We start from the raw sequence: 24,468 nt of genomic DNA, 5'->3' as shown, positions 1-24,468 counted from the left end.
TTTGCATAACATTCAGCTCGTGTTCACATACCTGGCGAGATGTCCTGGAAGAGCGACTTCCATATTGTGTACTGTAAGGGCCCCATGTATTTGGATGTCGGGAAGTCTTCATACGTCAGATTGGTCTCATGTATCTTCCCTTTAATCCTGAGACAGAAAAAAAACAGATCAATAACAGCCTAAATCCAATTTGCTGCTTTTCTTCCCAAATAACACTGCCTCTTGTTCAACCCACAACGCCGATGCTTCATGTCATTATTCTGGTTTGTGTCTTTGAAATGTGCCATTATTGAAATTAAAGAGATGACAAACTGCTTCATGAATCACCAGCAACAGTGATGAATGTATCAGTGAGAGAGAGGGGGGGTGGGGGGGTTCAGCTCTAACGCCATTACAATATGATTCAATATGAACCTCCAAATGAATCACTCAGCGCACTCCTACATGTAGTCCAGAGTTCAGCCGAGATATTGAGTGGGTTACTTATCACAGTGTAAACCTGCACATAACAGTGCACTGTGCTGAAAAGGGACCTTGTATAATTGTGCAGAACATCATGTTATTTGTGGTGTATTGTCAGACAATACGGAATAGAAATAAATGAATAGTGCAATGTTTCTGTATCTACCAGAAGCAGACAGGAGTTACCGAACGGGAGAAAAGCAATGTACTGCTGTGGACGGGGCCAGAAGCAAAACATATGTGTGATATAAGTATAAGTGTACGCTATATTTAGAATATTTTCGCCTGTTTACCTTGCCATCAAACAGCTACAGTATACAGTCTATCTTTTTTTAAGCCGTTATCTATGCTCTCGCCAAAGCAACCAGACTCCAATGAAAGAAACAGTCATTTTACTTCACAGAGCACGGGAGTTGCTGGTGGACCGCTGCATCGATCGGTTAGTCTGTTTGTGTTATTATGTGATTTGATTAGTTCTTCGGCTTCACCAAAGTCACACAATAGCACAAACAAACTAACTGATCGAGGCAGCGGTAGAGCAGCAACCCCCGTGTTCTGCAAGGCAAAATTACAGGTTTTTTCTCCAATGGAGTCTGGTGACTTTGGTGAAAGCATAGATAACTGCTTCAGTCCCGTGTTGAAAAGGGCCGTCTCACAGCAAGGTAAAGCGGTGGAAATATTCTAAATATAGCATACACTTAAACTGATATTGATTTTTTTAAGGTGGGCCTTTCTTTTAGGAGGCTATAATATGTTTTGCTGCCGGACCCGACCACAGCAGTACATTACTTTGCTTACGTGCCGGTAACTCCTGTCTGTTTCTCCGAACTGGGGGCGTGCTGACCGTCATTTATTGTAGGTAATACACTGACTATGCATAAGTACCTCATACAACCCCACTTCAAAACACCTCCAAAATATCCCTTTAGGGACACAGGGAAATAAAATAAAAAATCCTAAATGTGTGTTTCCTTTGTTTTAGCTGAGTGAAATGTACACTGATCATACCTGCATGTCCATCATATTTACATACTGTACATTTACAATCTCTTCTCAGACATGAAATCATCCCCCTCCAGTTTACATGAAATACAACTTGTAACAAAAAAATGTTAATATTGTAACTTTAAAGATATTGTAGTATTTTGCAAAAGATAACATAATATGTTATTCTGTCACTCTTGTAAGCTCTATATTCAACCTCATTAATCTGCTCTAAGATATTAAACTGTTCAATTAAATCGTCCTCAAGTACCCTCCCAGATTAAACACTACAGTTGGTTTATTTCAGGCCCACCATCTGTTCGGGGATTATCTCATGCTGTTTTTTGTTTTTTTGCATTTAAGCAACTTTACGTTTTGCACCAGCAGAACACACATGTGGCATGTCATGTCAGGCTAAAGTGTTGATGCAAGACTTCAAGAGTTGATAAAAACCTGATCTTTCTCGAAGCAAATGTGTTTACAACCACATTTCTGTTCTTATCGGACTGCGGTGATGATACTGGGACTGCTTTAGCAAACTCAGAGCAGTTGAAGCACCTCTCAGATGTGACGGCCACTCCCTCCAGGAAGTCGTGTCGTCCCGTCTCGTTGAGGCGCTCCTGCAGGATCTGAATGCCCTCCTTGACGTCGCGCAGCTGCTGGCTGTAGCGCTGGATCTTGTGCTCGATGTCGGCCAGCTTGCGGGCCGTGTCCATCTCCAGCTCCTCCAGCATGCTCTTCTGACGCTCGCGCAGGAAGCGGTGGAGGCGCTCGAATGCGTCGCCGATGGTTGCGCGCAGACTCTTGGCTGAGGACTGAAAAAAAAGGTGGTTTACTTAAAAAAAAGAAAACAGCCAGGGTATTTATAGCTGCCATTACAGGACTGTGAAAGAGACTTCGTACTGTAGTTAGCTGAGTGTTTGAGTCACAGCAGCCTGACTGTTCATTAGACAAGGGTCAGTAATTCAAGGGCTTACAAAGTGCTCTAAATTGTGTTAATATTACATTAACATTCATTAATTTAGTTTGTATATGTATAAATTATAAGTGGCTCTCTGAGAACAGTGTGTGTACAACCTTCCACTGAGAGCATAAAGCAGCTTTTACACCGTTTTACTGTAAGGAGAAACAAACATGAGTATGCTGTAACAGAAATAAAGACGATCAGGATGGGGGTCGCAAAGGACATCCTGCCTGTGAAGACAGCTGATTACAAGGCCTGTGGCCAGGCAGAGAAGCTGACGCTATTACAGACAGAGCCGAGCAGTTTGCAGGCGACAGCAGACTGGGAGCTGAAGAGTTGAAGAAACTGATTTGTTGCTGAAGAGGGGGAAAATGGGAAGCTGGACATCAAAGAGAATAAATCATCTGGGTGTCGGAGAGACAGAACAAGAGCCTTTCAATTAGCCGCTTCTGAGGGAAGCAGAGACTGGACTTCATTCAGAGGCTTGTTGAAAGTTTCCCTGTCTGTCCGTAACAGTCATCGTTTTACTGGAAAAGTTTGTACACAGATTCAAAAATAAAATTTAATATTCTTATTTAATACTTATTTATAATATTCTTGCATTTATATTGGGGCTGTCAAAGTTAACGCGATAATAATGCGGTCTTCCTTTTACAGAAATGGCCACTTTATGATAATCACATGCAGTTTGGGGCAAGTCATAGTCAAGTCGGCACACTGATTTTCAAACTTTCTCATTTTACAGCTAAACCGTACACTACAAGATGATTCTGAAAACATTTGAGGTGAGAAATAGGCATTAACGTAACATAATATTGATTCATATTTGATCAGCGCTGTCTAGTTTGCCCGTTTGGTCGGAGTTCGCAATTGATTGTCAGCCGGCTCTCATAGAGAGCAGATGGACAGCAGATCCCAGATCAGCTCTTACTGCTTGTTTTCCTCCAGACTGTGAAATCTTTGATGCAAATATTTCCTCATTTCTTATTATCTGTTCATATTTCTCTACATATATTGTTATATATTGTTGCATTATGTACATACTCCTTTATAATATATTATATCTTATATTTCTTTATGCTTTTATATAAGAGCAACTCCCCCCCGGGATCAATAAAGTATTTCTGACACCAAAAAAGAAATCTGCCCATCAAAGGGCAGCTCAGAACAAGAGAGAAAATGAATGAATCACAGTAAAAACTGATTTAAAGAAGAATTTCAGATGAAACTAGTTTTATTTTCTCTGTTGGGAATTTCAACCACTCCTCTGATCTTTTTCAGGATTTAGGAGCTGTGATCTGCGATTTAATTACACTTGCCTAAAAATTCAAATCAATCCCCTTCAAACAGCAGGCGTGTTCCTCTCAGAGACCGGGGGCAGGTATTCTCACTCTGCCTGTGGGAAACTTCTCAGATGACACGAGAGCTATGACATTAAGGTGGGCTGTATCCCAGCCCTCCTACCTAGTTAAGAATTGAAAGCCGATGGTGTAGGAGGGAGAGAAGGAGGAGGAGGAGGAGGAGGAGGAGGAGGAGGAGGAGGAGGAGGAGGGCTGCAGCAGCCCAGCTATCAGTCTCTCAGCGACGTGTCTGCTGCTTTGGCCCAGCAGGCTGTGATGGCACTGAGAGGGCGTCTGCAGCCCCTGGAGACAGCAGGCTGGCTACCTTTCAGGGAAGCATGTGATTATCAAGCGAATCCCCGGCGGTGGGCATGACAATAGGACACAATGTCTACCCTTCAGACAGAGACCCTCCCGAGCACACACGATGCCAAGGACCCAAATTGGAGTGCGAGGCGGCCGCATCCACTTAAAATGACAGCCGGGCTGCTGCAGCGATTCCTTCTCAATCTGATACACCACTCAGTCTAACAATAAAGTATGCAAATAAGGCCACTGATTTTACACATAAAAGTCTGTTTGCAGGTCTTGATGAGTACTGCTGCATATGTGAAAACGTTTTATTCAGCCTTTTGTGGCTCCAGAGGGAGCTGAGCGAAATCTGATATATTGCCTCGAGTGATGTCACCTGGGTCACCAGCGTCGGTCGGGGCTGAAGACGAGATTGAAAAAGAAAAAAATGTGGAGGTGTGGAATTAGAAAGAAGTGAGCCCACCACCAGACCTCTGTAGCGCCTCATCTCTGCCTGAGGCATCAGCAGCCGCTGCTAACATAACGGACCTGGATCTATGATCGAACTGTCGGCGGTGGAGTTGCATTGTGGGTAATGTAGGTGCAAAGTTTCGACAAAGTGGAAGAATGTGTGGAATAAATTTGCCAATATCTCTGGCTCTGCTATACTGATTATTTTTTTATTTTTAACAGCCCATGGTGGAGTACTCCTTTAACAACAATCAGGTACGGACGTCACGAGAACAGATTCTTCAGCACCAAGTCGATGACAAAAATCTGAAAACCTGACGGTACTTGTTTTCATTCGTCAGGGCTCGAGACTAACATCATCACGTCATCCAAGGGACGATAGAAAATGCGTTTGGGACGCAGTAAACTCACTATTGAAGCGTCTAGAGGACGCACGCTATTTTTCCCTGATAACGCTACATTGTGAACAATAAATGCGTGCTGAAATCGTCAGAACGAGAGCTAACGTTAGTCGTTAGCTCCGTGCAGGACTGAGCTGCACACCGGCTGCTAACATCTAACGTTAAATAGCTCTCATCTTGCCGATTTCAACGCGGGAGGTACCAATGATTTATATTATGATGCGTTCAGGCTCTATTCAGTAAAACTGAGTAAATTCTAACATTATCATGATGTGTTCAAATGCAATCTTGAAAAAATTTTACTTTTTGGTGAGAAACTTGAATGAATCCAGTTGATTGAAGGAGATGTTTTAACAGAAATATAAAATAGATAATAGAGTGAATTATGACCTGTTTAACTTCCTAACAAATACCAGCATGCAAACGGTAATAAAGGAGTGGATGTTGAAGTACATGGATTTATTGTTTTACTTTAATTTTTTGCTGTGTTTTCTGGTATCATGACATCCCTACATTCAGGTAAAAACAAAGAAGAAAAATGACTTCAGGCAACCTAAAATTTGGCAAGAAGAAGAAATGCAGGGAAATGTTTCATTGTCAGCTACCTAAACACACCAGAGATCAATGTGGCCACAGCGTGGCTCTCTTCCAGGCAAAGCACTCTGTGCAAATGGATGTAAATCTAATGAGATCAGCTCATTTCCAATGAGAAGTGGGGGCGGCTGAAAGGCCTACATCTAGCAGTCAGAGTGAGTCGATGGACGGGCTGAAATGGACGGGGCCTGGCTCTCTCTGGCAGAAAGAAAGACGAGCGGTGCCGTGACGCCGGGCAGCACTCGGGTACAAAAACAGGAGAAAGAGGAATGTGCTCCCTTAATGACAAACAACGCTGACGGCTGCGACGTCGTCTCTGCCAGAGACCCCTCCCTGGTCAATAGCTTCAATGTCACTACAGGAGAGAGAGGAGACGTGCATGTGTGCAGGGGTGAGGGACCGACGTATTGAGTGGGTGCTCATGGTTCGCTGATTAAAACAAGGTGTCGAGATCGAACAGCCGCTCAATAAACCTATTTTAACTGTCCGTCCAACTCAGTTTGAAAGAAAAGGTGGATAATCAGTGACTGAACGACTGCACACGTTAAACAGACCTGTCCTTCTTTCTCCTCCTCATTCAGACAGTCTCATTTGGATGCTTAAGATGCAAACAACGATGTCTTGTTTGAGTAAATATTCACACCGTCTGTTACGACCGATGCCATTTGTTAGTGTATAATTAATGTTCAATTCTAGCAATTATTTTCTTGTTTCTCTAATAATTGTTGAAAATAATGAATAATGGCCATCACACATTTTTCAAGCCCACGATGGCGTCCTAAAATCGTTTGGGTTTTGGACTGTTGGTTGGACAAAACAAAGAATAGAGCTGAAAACAATTAGTCGATTAAGTGATTAGTCTGACTAGTTAGTAATTTTCAAAATTGGTTAATCGTTTAAGATGTTTTTTAAAGCAAAAAAGCTCAAAATCCACAGATTCTAACTTCTTGTATGTGGATATTTGCATATTTTTTAAATGTTCTATGATATTAAATAGGTTTATCTTTAGATTTTAAACTATTCATCAGACAAAATAAGAATGAAGATGTCACTTTGGGTGTTATTTATTTTTTATTTCCTGACTTTTATAGACTAAATTATTAATTGAGAAAATAATCAGCAGATTAATCGACAGTAAAAATGAATTGTTAAGTTACAGCCCTACCAAAGATTTTCCGTTTACTGTGAAATAAGACAAACAAGCAGCACATGTTCACAAGTAAGAAGCTGGATCTTGGAAGTATTTAGTAATTTTGCTTGAAAAATGACAATTAATCGATCATCAAAATCGTTGCTGAACTGATAAATTCTGTCGATCTATTAATCAATTAATCGATTGTGAAACGATTGTTTCAGCTCTACACCTGACAATTAGACGTTAACTGATCACTCTTAAGTTGTGTATCCAGCAATAATGGCAAACAATCCCTGGTTCCAGCTCCTCAAACGTAAAGATTAGCTGCTTTTCTGTTTTATATCATTGTATACTGATTATTTTTCACTGTTGGTGCGATGAAGCATGACTCCACCTGAGGCTCTAGGAAACTGTGATGCCATTTTTATAAACTATATAGATAATGAAAATGATTAGTAGACGCAGGCGTATGAGGCTGAACGATTGCTGCTGGTATAGGTCTATATATGAGAACTGTTTGTTTTAAAAAAGAGAAATGTTTGGTACCTTGGTCTCAGTGAGTTGTCTTTGCAGGAGCTGCAGGGCCTCGGTGTGTCCCTTCTCACTGTCCTGCAGGGTGGCCAGCTGCTCCTTCATCTCCCTCTGCAGCACAACAAACAGCAGGTCACTAACTAGTGATTGGTACTCAGTGGAACAGAAATGACACTATTTCCCCTTCGTCTTTGCTCAAACAGCGTCTCGAAAACACTGTCAGTCGCATGAAATGAATGATAATATTTTTGGCAGACAGATATTTTTGCATCTCTATTCTATTTATTTAAATTGTATTATTTGTGTAACCGCTCTCGTTGCTTCTTTTCTCTTTGGTACGAGGCAGAAAAGATTTAAGGCTGAGCTACAAAACAAGCAAGGCAGATGGAGAGCGAGATATGAAAGAGATAAAAATGAAATCTCTGGAGGTGTTGGGCTGTGTCAGAGAAAACTGGGTCTCATCTCTAGTCAGGCACACGCTGGCACAACCTGCACCACTCAGCCACCTTCAAGTCTCCCCAAGGCAGGAAAGAGGCTCTGCAGGAGCTGGCTGGGACGCCTGCTGTCACGAATGCTGCAGAGTTTTTGTGCAGGTCCCATGTGCCAACAACACCGGCGCACTCAGATTTAGCTTTTAGGACAAAAGTGGTTCAGCAGATTGAATTCCCGAAAGTAGAGACTTGTTTATACAAATGTACAAGACTGAAGGTACGGCTCTGCACTTTGTTAATCAGGACTTGGCTCATATTTTCATACCGAGTAAATAATGAGGACTGAAATGGTAGAATTTCACTCAAACACTTTGTTGACATAATGGTCACTTTTGAAAATATAACATTATAGAGAGAGAGAGAGCAATCATCCCCAGGTATGTAGAGGAATTACTAGCTTCTGTTACTACAATGAACAATAGTACACAAAAGACATTTATAATCAAAAGGACGCAAAGAAACATTGCATCATGGACCTGACCTTGAAAATCAGACCTGATCCGTGAAGCCGAGCCTGAACCACTGCAGTATTTAATGAGCTGGCAGACAATAGAAACCTTTTTGTCTTTTTGGTAGTAAAATAACATTCTGGTAACTTAGAGGGTCTGGATTTCTGTTCATTAATAAAAGGTGGTGGGTGGACAAATTACATTTTATAATAAAAAAAAAATAAAAAAATAACTTATCAGTTCAAGAACGCCATTATATTCAAATTACACCTTTGTCAGTTTACAAAAATGTTAACAAAAATGTTCTCGAGGTACAAACAATTATATTAGGGCTGTCAAAGTTAACGCGATAACACATTAATCCTAAATTTGTTTTAACGCCACTAATTTCTTTAACGCATTAAAGGGACTGTTTGTAACTTTGTAAGCGTATAAATGTAGCGGGTCAGCACACATGCGCGTTTGCATATGCGCGTTCGCGTGTAGCCGCTGTACCCTCCTCCTCTGCCTGCTCGCCTTCACTCAGACAGCTCAGCTCGCTCCACCTCTAGACGTGAACGCGCGCTCACTCCACACTGCAGAAGAGTTAGTTTAGCTCTGAGAATATCTAGTGAATGCACAGTGGACGTTTGTGTAGAAATAACTGCTGCAGCTCCTCCAGACCAACAGAGGTTTTCCGTGTCTTGTGAAGTGACGGAGCTCTGCAGAGAGTTACGTTACCCTCTCGTTACCGACCGGGTGCCGGTGTCTCCTCTGCTCTCTCCGGCTGCGGGCGGAGAGAGCAGGGAGACACGCTGCAGAGCCCCGCTGCCTCAGCCTGCACTTAGGCAGGAAAAGCCAACACTAGGATCAGATCTAAATCATGTTCATGGAGAGACCTTCGTCTGGTCAGCTAACATTACTGCCAAGCAGCTGAAATATAGAGTGATATTGTGGTTTTAGCTGACGTGTGTCACCTCACTGTTTTGAGCGATGCTCGTTCAGATATATTTAGAGCGAGCAAGCGCGAGCCCGACGCTGACTTTCGTTGATTTCACGGCCACAGGTGTCGCTGTTAACAAGCATTTCTGAAAGTTACAAATAGTCCCTTTAACGCAACTTGGGATTTTTAGGTTGTAGCGAACTCAGTTTTAAAGCTAAATGCAGATCCTGTGAGCGATTATGGAGAGTACTTGCCATTGTTTTTAGGGATGCACAGATACCGGATATCGGGCCGATACTGACTCAAATAGCTGGATCGGATATCGGTGACAATGGGGCCGATCTTTTAAATTCAATTCGATGTTTATATAGTATATACATTATATACTGGAATTTTAATTCCTGCTTAAGTTTTGACCAACTTGTTGCTACATTAAAAAGGTTTACACCTTAATTGTAATTCCTGTTAATTTCGAAAATGCTTTTGTATTTAGCTGTTGGTGTACGATTTATTATTTTAATAATAAATAACAATTCAGTAAATTTATATCTATGTATTTGTTTGTTATATTTTGTTTTACAAACACAGTGAGACATACAGCTTATTAATTAAACACTGGTATCGGATCGGTACTCGGTATCGACCGATACCCAAAGCCCAGGGATCACTATCGGACATATTTGGCCACTCACATGTTGTTAAGAGTATTAAATACATTAAAAAAATCTCCCTTTAAGATCATTTTGAACAGATAAAAAATGTGTGATTCATTTGCAATTAAATATTTTAATTGATTGACAGCCCCAGAATATACACAAGATAGCTGCAAATTAAACATAAAGTGTGCATTTGGACAAAAGCCTCATAAATAAAATGATAATACATGTGTGGCAGTAAAAAAGGCGTCATTGCCTTTGCTCTGATTGAGGGGAAAACTGAAACAAAGGAAACAACCTGGCACAAGCCTCATTTATTTATTAAGCCGCCCCCGCTGCTGGTCTCTCTGCTCATGTAACCTGTGTGTCACATAGTGTCACCTCCCCTGAACACCAACTGCGGCAAAAATCCACCGAATGGAACTGTCAGTTTAGTGGGGCTGATAAAACAACCATCACTCAGCTACCGGGCTGAAATAAATGCCAGAATAGATCTCAAGTGACCGGAAAAATATATAATAATTTAACCATCTAGTCTAGCAGGGAAAAAGGTTAAAGGTAGAGAGGGAAAAAAATCAGTCAATCTGTGATGCAAAATTAAAAAGGAGCAAATGTGGGCTGTTGGAGATGAAGCATTTTCCTCTCAAGGACAGAAACGGTGGAAAACAATGGTTGGTGCAGAGGGGGAGCGTGACTCTCCATGCTAATGATAGGAGTGCGGCAGGCTCAGCAGGCTCTCCGCCTCATCGCTACACGCTTGTCTGCAGCAGGTCAAAGGCCGCTCCCACACACTGAGATAGACCAACACTGACAGACTGGCAGAGAAAACCTGCTCCTCCACTCTCCTGCTGCACATCGTCTGACTGACTGACTGGTCAGAGAGGGGCAACTTCAGCTGTGGCTGCCGTCACGCCAAGAGACGGATGCGTCAACATGAACCCACACGTTCCTGAAAATCACCTGCAGTGCTTCTTTCAATAAACCAAGTTTTAGATTCAAATTGTCTGGGAGTTTTGCATCATCCTCTGCAAACTGGATATATCCACTCTGAATAGAACTTGTCGCTAAAATTAAATGCGCTGGAGAACGTGTACTTAAGCTTAATTTAAGCAGGCAAAGCTGCATTTTAGAAACAGCAAAAAAATAAACCTTAGTGAAATCATCTTCATACACGTTAAGGTCCTAAACCTCCTCCATAACGTGCAATTACATAATCCTCTTTAATCTTCCTGGAAGCCAAAAGAGTCCTTTGAGTATCCTACAGATGGGAGATTTTCTGTGATGACATATAACCCAAACAGAGAAAAAGCCACAGCTGTAGTGTCCATTACTACTACACATGGGGCAAAGAATTAATACCTGAATGTGATTCACTGGCATCTCGAGGAATAATGTGCATTATTATGTGACAAAACAAAAACAAACAAAGACTCTGACAGGGAAGTCTGTGTGTGGAGGCGTCTCTCTCCTGTCCATCACATCTGGCCAACACAAGTCTGACATGACATTTCCTCAGGACGTCAGCTTGCAAGAAATGGGGGTCACGGCTGGGGGATTACAAATCTAAAATTCATTTCATCCTACTGTCGTTCCTTTCTTCCTTTTCCTCTCCTGTCAGGTTAGCAGCTCCGGTGGATATTTACGAGTAAATAAATGAATAAAATAATAGACTATCAGCACGATTCGGAATGTGCATGGGGCTTAAAATTCCTCAAAAACTTTCGTTACAGCTGCAGACGTGATTATATTCAGCAGCTCGTTCAGGATTGAAAGAGCGTTATTGGCTTCAAACTGCCAGCCCCGACGAGGAGGCGAACAAAACAACATGCAGTGCCACAGTATGAATAATAAAAAGCCTACAGGATGGAGAACTTCCTCTTACACACAACAGGACCAGCTTTCCAGTGATTTCATTCACGTGCACTGACGAAAAGGGAGAAAAATAAACAAACATAACAAAGCGCACTTTGCAACTCATCTCCTCACTGGAGGACATACAGAAAGCAGAGCCAATGCGCTGCTCAGACTTATAATTAAAGTGGAATCTCGTTCATCTGTTCATCATTAGAGAGGGAATGCAAACCCCAGCATAGCCCATAATAACTCAATGTACTGCGAGTGATTTTCACAAGGACAGTTTGGCATAACCTTCATCAGGCTGAGGGTGTAATTCTGTCAGGTAGCAGACAGGGTTGGGTAAATAGGACGCCAGCCAATAACAGAGTAGTGAACACACTGCAGCCGTTTCAGTTAGGCAGTAAGCTTCATGGGCTAATTCAACACAGAACCGGGTCTCAAATATGTCATCCATGTGCCGCTTATGCTTTTTTTTGTGCTGCTGAATGATTTATTTCCAAGAATTTTTGAGCACATCTCTGGTAAACACGAGATTTAAAGTGGTGCTTTTGTGTGACTCTTTGTGGAGAAACTCGCAGATCTGTCGATTAAATCAACTAATTGATTAGTCGTGTTAGTCGACTAAGAATTTCTAGGGCTAGAGGACAGCACCCTGGATGTTTGTGATAGTAGATATTATTCTAGCATGAAGTCAAAGCTAATGTTCTCCACATCTGTACGCGATAAGCAATGCATAGCCTTTAATGATGAAAGAGCATTTGGAAACAATTGGTTCATTCTTTATGTAAGATACAAGGTTCATTTACAGTATTGTCATGTAGCAACCAAACAACTATCATAACAATCTCTCCATTATTTATTTTATTATTAATATTTCATTTATTATTATTATTATTATTATTATTATTATTATTATTATCATCATCATTATTATTATTATTATTAGTAGTAGTGATAATTAAAATATGTTTATTTCATTTATTAATTATTATTTTATTAAATCATTATTATAATTTTTTATGTTTTGTTTTGAAATATACAATTTGTTTTTTGTTAATTTCCAATGCATATCTTTAAAACCAATAAAATTTGATCACCAAAAAAAACAATCCCTCCATTATATTATGATACAAAATGCATCTTACTCTCCCCGTTACCTGTTTCTGTACCTAACTATATGTTATGATTAGGGCTGTCAATCAATTAAAATATATAACATTTATTATCTGTTCAAAATGTACCTTAAAGGGAGATTTGTCAAGTATACTCTTAATACTCTTATCAACATGGGAGTGGGCAAATATGCTGCTTTATTCAAATGTATGTATATATTTATTATTGGAAATCAATTAACAACACAAAGCAAATATTATCATAAACCCTCACAGGTACTGCATTTAGCATTACAAAATATGCTCAAATCATAACATGGCAAACTGCAGCCCAACAGGCAACAACAGCTGTCAGTGTGTCAGTGTGCTGACTTGACTATGACTTGCCCCAAACTGCATGTGATTATCATAAAGTGGGCATGTCTGTAAAGGGGAGACTCGTGGGTACCCATAGAACCCATTTTCATTCACATATCTTGAGGTCAGAGGTCAAGGGACCCCTTTGAAAATGGACATGACAGTTTTTCCTCACCAAAATTTAGCTCAAGATTGGAGCTTCATTATTTAACCTCCTTCGCGACAAGCTATCATGGTTGGTACCAATGGATTCATTAGGTTTTCTAGTTTCATATGATGCCGGTTATTAGGTCATTCTAGTTTTAAAACTGAGCCCGCTACAACCTACAACAAAACAGCAAACAGAGGGCAGAGAGCCAAGATACATAATCTGCCAGTGGACCAAAAGTAAGAGGAATCCTACAAAGTGCTGCGTTTTCTAATTGGAAGCGAGGAGTGAAAATACACAACTAAAACCAACAGTGCACCGTGCAGCAGGCCGTCTCATCAGCAGGTTGTCGCGATGAAACATGATGACAAGCGACTAGCCTGTGCGTGGTCCTGTCCTCGCAGTGCAAGGACCCTTTCACAGCACTCAATGCCAAGCCGAATGCAGCCTGAAGACACTGACACAGTGAACGAGCTAACAGCAACTACTGATGTCACAACCGCAGAAATACTTGCTGTGATATGAGCGCTGTGTTCTGAGGTGCAAGAGTTTCTAATGTTTTTTTCTCTCATCTGTTGTTTTCACAAGCACTGCCATTCAGTGCGATATCAAAATGCAGACCGATGACCTCTGGGAATATATAACACATTGTGTAAGCACCGCAGCCTTTCAAAATATTTCTTATATATACACACAAGTCATCACTTTCGTGTATAAGCCAACAAAGGCTGATGTATTTGAGCTGTGTGCTATGATAAACTGTGGTCTAAAGGATTGGAGACCAATCATAAAAATGTTTCACCTGCCTGTCTGGGGTGACGTCTGCCTCCCCCCCTCTGGTCGCGGGAGGCAACCAAAACAAAAACTTGTGAAAAGAAACAAAAAGCAAAACATCTAAACTGCTGTCTCAAGCTGCAAACTCTGGTATATTTGTTCCAAGACGTCAAATAGAGCTCAAGCTGCGCCGTACATGCCGCAGCCGTGTTTCCTCTAGCATCAGCAGAGCCTGCAGCCTCTCCAGGGGGACGAGAGCGTCCCTGCAGCCTGAGCTCAGCCAGCAGAGAGGCCAGCTGAGCTGAGCTGACTGAGCAGGACGGAGACACAATGTTCACCTCCAACATCTGTCCTGGCGAGACAGAGGCAGCCTGAGACGGCCTATACAGTGCGTGGGTACTGTATATGTTCATCTACTACACAGGACAGGCTGTGGTACTTTCAGATCTGGACTGATGAAGACATGAAAGATTATTTTTATTAGGGCTGCAACTAACAATTATTTTCAACTCATCAGTTTAGTGCTAACGAAGGTAACGCTTCATTTTACAGTTCTGCAAATTTCATGGTAATTAGGTGATAATTAGCAAGTAACCTATTTGAAATTTCTTTGGATTTACTGCCAAATTACCCCAATATTTACCTCAAAAATGTATCGAAAATTAATTTATTATAAATGTAATTTAATAATTATATTCTGCTATTTCCCAATAGATGGTCATTTATTTAATACATTTCCAGGAAAAGAATACAAAGTTAATTGATATGCTTTATTTCCATGTTCGCTGATAAATAGATAATAATTAGCAAATAACTTATTTAAAATTTCTTTAAAAAACTCCCTGAATCATGACATCAGCTACCAGGTTACATTTGTGTAGACAATAAGTCACACAATGGTGAGATTTGTGCCTGATCAGAAGTGTCTTCTATTAGTTTTGGTTTTTCACCTCTGATGAAGAGCAGCACACAGCCGCTTCTCAAGCCTAAGGGACCCTATTTTAATGATTATTTTCTATTTTAACATATAATTATTAAATAATGTTTATAATAAAGTTATTTTCGATACATTTTGAGGTAAATATTGGGGTTATTTGGCAGTATTACAAAGAAATTTCAAACAGGTTACTTGCTAATTATCCCCTAATTACCATGAAATTTGCAGACCTGTAAAATGAAGTGTTACCCTGGAGAGATTACAAGACTGATTAATCGATTGACAGAAAATGAAATGCCAAAAAGTTTGATAATCGATTTGATTGCTTAAAATGTCAAGCAGAAATAACAACCTCTGGTTCCAACTTCTCAAATGTCAGGATTTGCTGCTTCTCACTGACTGTAAGATGAATATATTTGGGTTTTAGACTGCTGGTCGGACAAAACAAGAAATCTGAAGACGTCACCTTTGGCTCTTGAAACTTGTGATGGGCTTTTTTTTACTATTTTCCGACATGTTCCTAAGTGAACCAATTACTCTATAAGATGTCAGAAAATTCAAAAGTTCACACTACACGACATTCACAGACGTCAGATCGCTGTACTGTTCACACTACACAACTTGCTGTCTTGTAATCGGGAGTCTTTAAGTGGTTGTGGTTTTCACACTGCATGACTGACCGGAGACAGGAGGTCACACACTACAAGATCTTTCACCGGGAGAATTCCCTATTGAGGTCGCCAAATTACATTTTGCCAGGAAAACACACCCCAGAAGTGACACGCGGCGTAGTCATGCTTGTTGAGGATGTCGTTGGCACACATGTTCCCAACATAGCCTGTTTCCACACGTCTTTACTATTTCCACTATGTAGATAAGTCGCTGTCTGATCTGGGGCTTTTGCCCGGAGGAGATCTAAAAACTGTCGGCAGGTGGAAAATCCGGGCTTAAGTCATGTAGTGTGGACTAGGCATAAGGTTTAATTGTTTGTTTTGTCTGACTGGCAAAGAGTAAAGAAAAACAAACACAAAGATATTGAGTTTACAATGATAAAACAAAGGGGTAAAAGCAGCAAATCGTCATATTGAATTAGCTGCAACCAAGAAATGTTTTGCATTTGTGCTTGATAAATGATTTAAAGAGGACACATTATGAAAAACTCACTTTTCCAGTGCCTGTGCTCATACATTTGGGTATCTGGAGGAGTGCCTACCAACCCACAAACTGTGAAATAAGACAACCCAGTCAGTTTTCTTGTGGGCTGCCTATATCAGAAAACGTTTGATTCAACAAGCCGTTCAGATTTGACTCCCCTTCCTATGTCAAATGCAGGCTCGTTAGAATATTTCGCCCACGGCTTGAGAACTACCTTTACACATAGGTGTACCATATTTCTCACAAGCCAATCAGAGCAAATTGGGCTTTTTTTGGAAGGGGGTCCTAAAGAGACAGGAGCTAAAACGGAGCGTTTCAGACAGAGGGTGAATACAGATATATTCAGACAGACAGTATGAAGAAAATAATGTGTTTTTTGAACATTAAAGCATGAAAACATGTTCTACTAGAAACCCGTATGAGTATAAGTATGAACCTGGAAATGAGCATATGTCTCCTTTAAAGATTAATCTATAAATTTTTTGTTAAATTTTCAGCAATATTTTTTTTCCACAATTAATACTAGTGTAATAACTAATGTGTTCAATTCCCATCAAAGGAAATTTAGCTGACAACTATGTAAAAACTAAAAGGTACATCTTTTAGTCTTATTACTGAGCAGCACTACTACTAATCTACTGCTACAATTTCAGCACAATATTTGACAGATATATCTTCAAAACAGCCGTTCTTTGACAGATGAAACAGGTCTGCTGTGACTGATCCAATGACCCCCACATCTACTACATCTATTTTACAGGAAACATTTGGTAAAAGCAGTGGGGATTATTGGAGGCGCTGATGCTGGCGGCCTCCTCCAGTCCTCTGAATATAGGGCACGTCATGTAAATGATGAATGCTCAGGGGCTGCTGCTCCACTTCCTGGAGCGAGGAAGGGCACAGAGTATGCAAATATTTTACCCCCAAACATGAATAGCTGAGGACAAAAAAAACACAACACTGCATGTCGGTTTTAATATTTTTATCCTTAAAATGAAAAAAAGATTCACAGGGTTTGAATTGCTGACGAAGGTCTACAGAGTCCACACACTGAACTGAGGGAGCAGTGAGAACGGAGAGTGTGTAGTAAGGTAGCTGGATGTCTGAGCGGGTCTCGGAGCATCAGTGGTAAGTTTGATAATCTACACAGCGGAGGACAAGCCATTTAAGAGGAACAGGGGGTTCGTTGTTGGCACTGGAGTGGAAATCTGAGAAGTGTCGAGCGATAAGAGCGAGCCTGCTGTTTGCAAAGAGTCACCAGCTTGACAGAAGACACTCAGTGCTTCACCATCCGTCCTGAGGCTGTTACAGCACAACCGGCGTCTACACAGCTATTCAAATAACGAGTCTGAGGTATACACACAAATTTCACAGCTGAAGTTGGAAATTTATATGACAGACAGCTGGGTTAAATGCTTACGGGCCTAATATGGAATTTCAGAATATTCTCACTACAGCAGCAACCCGTTTAAACCCATCTCTGAAGAGCTATCAATCAACCCTGTCAAGAGCAAGACGCTAATCTCGGAGAGTGCCGCACATCATCTCAACAGGCAACTGATAAACATTAACGTCACAAAAATGTACTTCCTTTAGGACTGTGAGATTACAATCCAAAATAAACCACAAGCGTCTTCTATGAATCACCAACGTCTGTAACTATTTCCAAAGAAAGGGATCATAAGTAAAACTGGTTCAAGTGGCTATATAAGGAAGTTGTGCAGCAACCAGACTCAAACTATTCAGAGTTTTATATGTTTGCATATAAAGAGCCAAAGTGAGACCGGAACTTCCTGGTTCTGTTCAAGAAGTCCAAGTCTCCAGCCTCAGAACAGCGCCTTTTTCAACTGTATGTTGTGTGTTTGTCTGCATAAGTCTCTAAAGGTCATTTTCTAAAAAAAGAAAAAGAAATTTGGTCCAATATTGTTGAAATACTGAATATTTCTGTATTTAGCGGCCTTTAAGGAACAGCATTGCACATATGCCTGAGTATATAACAGGTCAGGGCTTGACAGAAGAGGTGAGTCGAGGGACTGAGGGGGGTTCAGATGTCTGAAATAAGATTATGAGAAAGACTACTAGAAGTGTTGGTGAATTTTGTGCCTGCATGGGTTTTTGTGTCCTCACAGTCCAAAGACATGCAGGTTAATTGTGTGTCCATGTGTCAGCTCTGTGATTGACTGGGAACCTGTTCAATTACCCCGCCTCTCGCCCAATGACAGCTGAGATTGGCTCCAGCCGACCTTCTAATGCAGTCATTCCCAAAGACTGGGTCGGGACCCACCAAGAATTTATTAGGGTCGCCAAATGAATGTGCAGAATTTCTTCCATAGTCTTTAACATTTATATCTGCAGTAAACCTTTGAGCCACATGAGGCAGCCTGAATGTTTGTATTGTTCTGATAATTAAAATTGTTGGAAATTGAATTTCCCCTCGGGGATTAATAAAGTGCCCTTCTTCTTCTTCTTCTTCTTCTTCTTCTTCTTCTTCTTCTTCTTCTTCTTCTTCTTCTTCTTCTTCTTCTTCTTCTTCTTCTTCTTCTTCTTCTTCTTCTTCTTCTTCTTCTTCTTCTTCTTCTTCTTCTTCTTCTTCTTCTTCTTCTTCTTCTTCTTCTTCTTCTTCTTCTTCTTCTTCTTCTATTAATCTAATATGAAAGACTAGCGTTTATTCTGTTTCTTTTACTGATGAGAGGAAAAAGACGAGAGCCTGTTAACTTCACCGAAATGCATTTATTTGGTCTCATCTATAAAGTATTTAACGTGTGCATTTGTTTTCAATAACATATAAAACAAAGTTTATGAGACGTATATCTATTCGACATGGCTGGTTTACCTGTTCAAGATAACACGAGGTGATGCAGAAATGGCAGTAAAAATGGTCAGGAACGTTGATTTACGTACAAATTCGCTCTTCTCACGATCTATAGATGAGGCCTATCGTGAATTTGGTCGTTGTGGTTTGTCATTTTTATAAAGTGGGTCCCCAGAAAAAAGATTTGGGAAACACTGTTCTAAAGGATAAGCATGTATAGCTAATGTATGGAAGGAACCAAGCAATGATGACAGTAACCACACTAGTGCATTTCCGTGGAAGCTTTTTTTGTATGCAAAAAGTACACAAAGTTCTTTTAAACATTTTAAATAGTGTCTAAAAAATTGGTTGAATGACAATCAGATCTGTTATCCTTGAGCTAAGAGACACTGAATTTGGCCAGCATTGAAACTGATATTGTGCTCCCTAGTGTGAACTTAGTATTGTTCTTCTGTTGTTTGTTTCGAGGTCGTTGTTGAATTTATTTTTTCCGACTGTTGTTTTATTGTGACTCCTTTAAGATTTTGATACAACTGATGTTTTATCTCTGTAACCTGCGCAGCACTTGAAAACATGAACACATGAAAATAAGCATTTAGCTATATCTGTTAGGATATATGTATTGTGCATTGTCCCTGCTAAATAGATAATAAAATCAAGTAATCATGTAGTGCTGTCGATTTTCCTAGAAGATTTTTGAATATTGGAACTGTCCATAATAGTATTTTTACTGCCACTGTTTTACGTCAAAAGTTTCAACTGCAAAATTTCAGCAGTGAGTTCACCTACATTTTCTTCAGTTTATTCTTTTCTAGTTTCATTTTCAAGGTTCATTCACTAGACTAACAGCTATATTAGGAAACTCCACCCGGCTATACAGAAACCAAACACACAGAAACCAAACTTGCCGTCATGCAGGCATAACAACACAGCATTTCCTGCTTACACCATCATCTCTTTGCTGCTGCACACTGACTTCACTGTGAGGACACGCTGGGTAAACACACCCTGAAAATGACCCTTGGACACATTTGACTGCCAGCAGATTTTCATCACAACCAAACACAAGCTAGTGTCATCTTTTAGAAAAAGCTCCTTAGGATTAGTCAAACCTCTAATAGTGACTAAAAGTCAACATGTTGTTAATATAAAAACCATGTAGCATGTGTCAAGCGCAACAAATCACCATGTGAGAAAACATGACGTGGTAGCATGCCAGCGAGCGCCACACGGCAGGGATAACAAACAGATTTGTTTGCCTCTACTTCGTCTAAGCACCGTGGGTGCAGCTGGAAGCTATTCGGTTGTAGCTTGTTGTGTATGCACTCGCCAGCAGCTCTATCTGACCAAATAAAGTGTGCGTCTGCTTCTCTTTCACGCAGACATCAAATAAATATTTGGGATGTGTGCCTCTTTTGTCGAGTCACACTGTAAAATAACAGACTGTTTCTGCAGAAGCTGGCAGTACAGTTCCATGAATTTTAAGTGTAGCCTCCAGTCAGGTCTGCATGCTATTAAATCCCCCTGATGATTCCTATAATCTACATATTGAAGCCTGGATCATCATATTAAAAAGTTTCAGGCTGTGCTTGAGCACAGAGCAGGAAAAAAAATATGTTTACAGTTGATGCATGTCTTGTTTGTGCAGTATTGACCAGTTTCAACCCACATAGCCTTCCAAAACCTAATATACTGAATATGATTAAGATCAGTCTTCAGGAAAACTCTCTCTCGGTTTTACTCCCAATTATAAGAAAAACCAAGGCCACATACAAGCAAAGTGGTATTGTGTGCTGTGCAAACAAAATATATAATACAGAGTAAATTATTAATCAATACTACCACAGTATAGAGAGACAAATAACTTCCCCTTTTTAAAGCTAGACACTGTTTCACTCGCTTCAGCCAGACAATGCAACATCTACTACTGTGCTAGACAGACAGATTTGAGCAGTTAGTCACGAGATGACACATGGGAGCTCCAGTTGTTGAAGTCTTTGTCATGTAAGCTTTGTTAAAATGACACTGCTCGAATCCAAAGCCCTGCACAGCAGTAGAGACCAACTCAGCTTAAAATATGGACAGAAAATCCCACTAGGGCTGCAAATAACAATTATTTACATTGTCAATTAATGTGTTGATTATTTTCTGGATCAATCGATTAGTTGTTTGGTCTATAAAATGTCAGAAAATGGTGAAAAAATGTCAATCAGTGTTTCACCAAGCCCAAGATTACGTCCTCAAGTAACTTGTTTTGTGCACAACTCAAATATATTCATTTTACTTTCATAGAGGAGTAAAGAAACCAGAAAACATTCAAATTTAAGAAGCTGGAATCAGAAAATGTTTGACTTTTTTTTCTTAAAAATTACTCAAACCTATTAATCGATTATCAAAATAGTTATTTGATTAGTTGGCAACTATTAAACTAATCGACTATTAAATTAATAGTTGCAGCTCTAAATCCCTACTTTTTACTTTTTAGAAAACATAGACTTAAGCAAAATGTCTATATAAGCTAGTGGAACAGAAGCTAACCAGAAAGTGGGGCAGGACTTCAGCTCACCATACAACCTCCTGAGAAAATGCTCATCTTTTACTGCATACCCACATATTATAGCTATGACGTCAAAGTGAAATCAACGTTCGTCCACACTGGCGTTTTAAGGTAATATTTGTAATTATCTCTGCCAACACATTTTAACGGCTGAACAGAACAAAAGGCAGATGAATCTTTTCTTCCTCGTCCGGTTTTGGTCAGCAAACCACAAAACTGAGCTTTAACATCTGGTAAGGAGTGGAACAGACAGCCAAGTTACTGCTATAACCTCTGCTCAGTCTCCTGCTCTCTGTGATGAACTACATGGTGTTTTAATGCAGACAAATTCACCATTTAGTTGTTCTCATTTACATATTTTTCCGTTTCTGTTGACAGACATCTGAACGAGCTAAAAATAGTCATTTCATTGCTGGTCATAAACGCTACTTGTTAATAAGGCTAGCAGTGATTCTTTGGTGCAAATCAATACGATCATGAAGTCGCCTCATGACAACACCTGTATCATGTGATCACCTAGATTGACATTTAAAAGGAAGGTGGGTTAAAGGGGGTATCTTTTTAACTTTGCGCCACACAGCCCCCAATCAGGCTCACGTCATTTCAAAAGCTCAGTTTTCTCATTCACATTAAAATGCATGTTATCAGATTTAATCTTTCTGCAGATCGTTTTCAAAAAGCTCTGTTTTCAGGTGTCAAAAATCGTCATCTTAGTGTGCATGAAAAGCCAAAATGAAGAGAAAAAGATTTCTGAGACGATCAAGCAAACAAACTGATTCCGAACACCTCCGGCGCTTATTTAAACGTGTCTTTTTTTTTTTAAACCACCACCAAGGCATGCCTTGTATATCAAAAGAGGAGTTTTCTCTGTCACTTCAATACATGGCGGTGCTGATAAGACGGGTGTTCTTACTTGACTTTTCCTGATTTAAGATGCATCCCTTTTCCCAACCCTCTAATCTATCTGACAACTTACATTTTTAATGCTTGACGAATACTCGCTTGTTTTACAGCTGCAGTTATTGTAAGTCACAGCGGATAAGAGCTTCTGCTAAACGCCTAAACTGCAAACAGCTGCTGGAGCAGGAAGCCTCCGCTAATGTGCAGACTGGGAGCGATGATGAGTGGAGGAACCAGGGTGAGGACAGACAATACAGCTGACTGCTCCCCACTGATTAGCCTGACCCTGGATGCATACTAAATGCATTATGGGAAATAAACAAGCTCTTAGATTACCTGGCCAGAGAAACTTGAATTGACCATACATCACATTAACAGGTAATTTAGGAGTTACGGTGTTTAAACAGCTAATGGAGATATAAATTATTATGCAGGCCAAACCAGCCATGCAAAACCTTTATTCACTTTCATTGGGTGTTTTCTAAGACACAGTATTAGGGCCACATTGGGGAAAACTAAATAAATCTGAGATTTAAAGAATAAAGTCATAATATTATGAGAATAAAGTCGGAAGTTTAAGCAAAAAATAGTCGTAGTATTATGAGAATAAAGTCATAATATTATAAAGTAGTAATTTTACATGTTTATCACACGTTACACGTTACATTATCATAAGTATCAGGACCTTGAAAAGATTGTGCAAGAAACTGTTTATTTCGAAGAAAAGAACCACACAGATCTGGGGGAAATCGCCTCTTTTGTGGAGGAGGAAATAACTCTTTTACCTCGTAAAGTTATGACTTTATTCTTGTAATATTACGACTTTCTTTTCCTGTAAAGTTATGACTTTATTGTCATTAAATCACAACGTTTTTCTCGTAATATTATGACTTTATTCTCGAAATCTCCCGATTTTTTTCCCCCTCAATGTGGCCCTTATACTCTCTGGTAGTTTTCCACTTTCACACATAATCATAAAAACGAATTATTTAACAAGCTTTTATTCCCTCTTGACTCAGATAATTACACAACTGTTTTGCAAAGAGCTGTTGTTTAATTTGACACCATTTCCCAAAGCTAAAATTAGACCGAGACTGAGCACCTGCCTGCCTGCCCATCAATCACCTCCTGTCCCACCTGGACTGTGGGAGAACCACAGGGTTGTAAGAGAAATACAGCTCGACTCTCTCATCTAGACAAAAGAGGTATTTAAGAGGTAAACATCATCAGGCTCCTTCTCCCTCCTCCTCCTCTAGACTTGTTAGCTCAGGGTCAGACCTGAGTCTGGCTGATTGGAAGCTGTAAATGAGGACTCCTATCAGCAGCACGTCTAATTAAATCAGCTGCAGCAAATCACGGACGCTGGGAATTACAGGAGATTACAGCCCGGTCCGGCCCTGCCCAGACCCCCGAGAACAATGGCCTGTAATCTGTCTTAATTCCCCAGCTAATCAAGCAGCGCAGGGCTCAGAGTCTCATGGCTGCAGCGGCTGGGTACAGCAGTTCACATCCACCCAAATATCAAACTGACACGGACAAAACAGTAAAGCAGAGAAGCCTAAATAATGCGACCACTCATGGAGCAAGATCTGAAATTGTCTCGGCCAAGAACTCATCTTTCTCAAACTCTCATTTCATATTCACCACTTTTTAAAAGCTATTCTACCTCAGAGAGAGAAAAAGAAACATCTTCCACTGCCTGGTCTTTTTTTTCATTTAATCAGAATCAGAATCAGAATGGTGTTTATTGCCAGGTGTAAGAGGTATACACTAGGAATTTTCTTTGGCATTTTTGGTGCGAGACAAACAGTACAATATAATAACAAAAGAATGGATAAAAACAAAAGAATAGATAAAAGAATAGATAAAAACGTTAGAATAAAATAATAAAAATGTACAATTTACAAATTACAAATTAATGAAATCTTTATAGCGGTGTCGCTGGTGTGCAGGCGGCTCTCCCTGCTGATCTGCCTCACATTAGGGAGCAGCATTAAGCCTCGCTTTAAGCCGCAAAACTTTAAGGACAGCACTTCCCCTTTCATCCACTAAGATGACCAGTAAATCTCTCCTCTCCACCAGTGATCCTTCCTCTCCCTCTCTGGTCTGCCAGACCAGTTACAGCACGCACAGCAACCCTGTGACCTGCAGGTTTAACTGGCAGAGAG

The 24,468-nt window shown here is 40.3% G+C and overlaps 1 protein-coding gene across 3 annotated transcripts in view; it reads right to left on the bottom strand.

Annotated features, from left to right (window-relative positions):
* trim62.1 (tripartite motif containing 62, tandem duplicate 1) overlaps positions 1-24,468 on the bottom strand; it is a 45,100-nt gene that overhangs the window by 8,138 nt on the left and 12,494 nt on the right. Inside the window, exons 3-5 of one of the 3 annotated variants that reach the window (XM_074644398.1) lie at positions 7,189-7,284; positions 1,900-2,261; positions 32-147 (exon numbers count right to left, since the gene is read on the bottom strand). In XM_074644398.1, the coding sequence (XP_074500499.1) occupies positions 32-147; positions 1,900-2,261; positions 7,189-7,284 (574 nt within the window). The remainder of the gene's footprint in view (positions 1-31; positions 148-1,899; positions 2,262-7,188; positions 7,285-24,468) is intronic. The other 2 variants (XM_074644417.1, XM_074644406.1) reach the window with 2 other exon arrangements.

Source organism: Sebastes fasciatus, chromosome 1, assembly GCF_043250625.1.
Source record: "Sebastes fasciatus isolate fSebFas1 chromosome 1, fSebFas1.pri, whole genome shotgun sequence".
In the NCBI taxonomy this organism is placed as follows: domain Eukaryota; kingdom Metazoa; phylum Chordata; class Actinopteri; order Perciformes; family Sebastidae; genus Sebastes; species Sebastes fasciatus.
The sequence above is the reverse complement of the archived record's forward strand: the minus strand, read 5'-3'. Positions and strand labels throughout refer to the sequence as shown.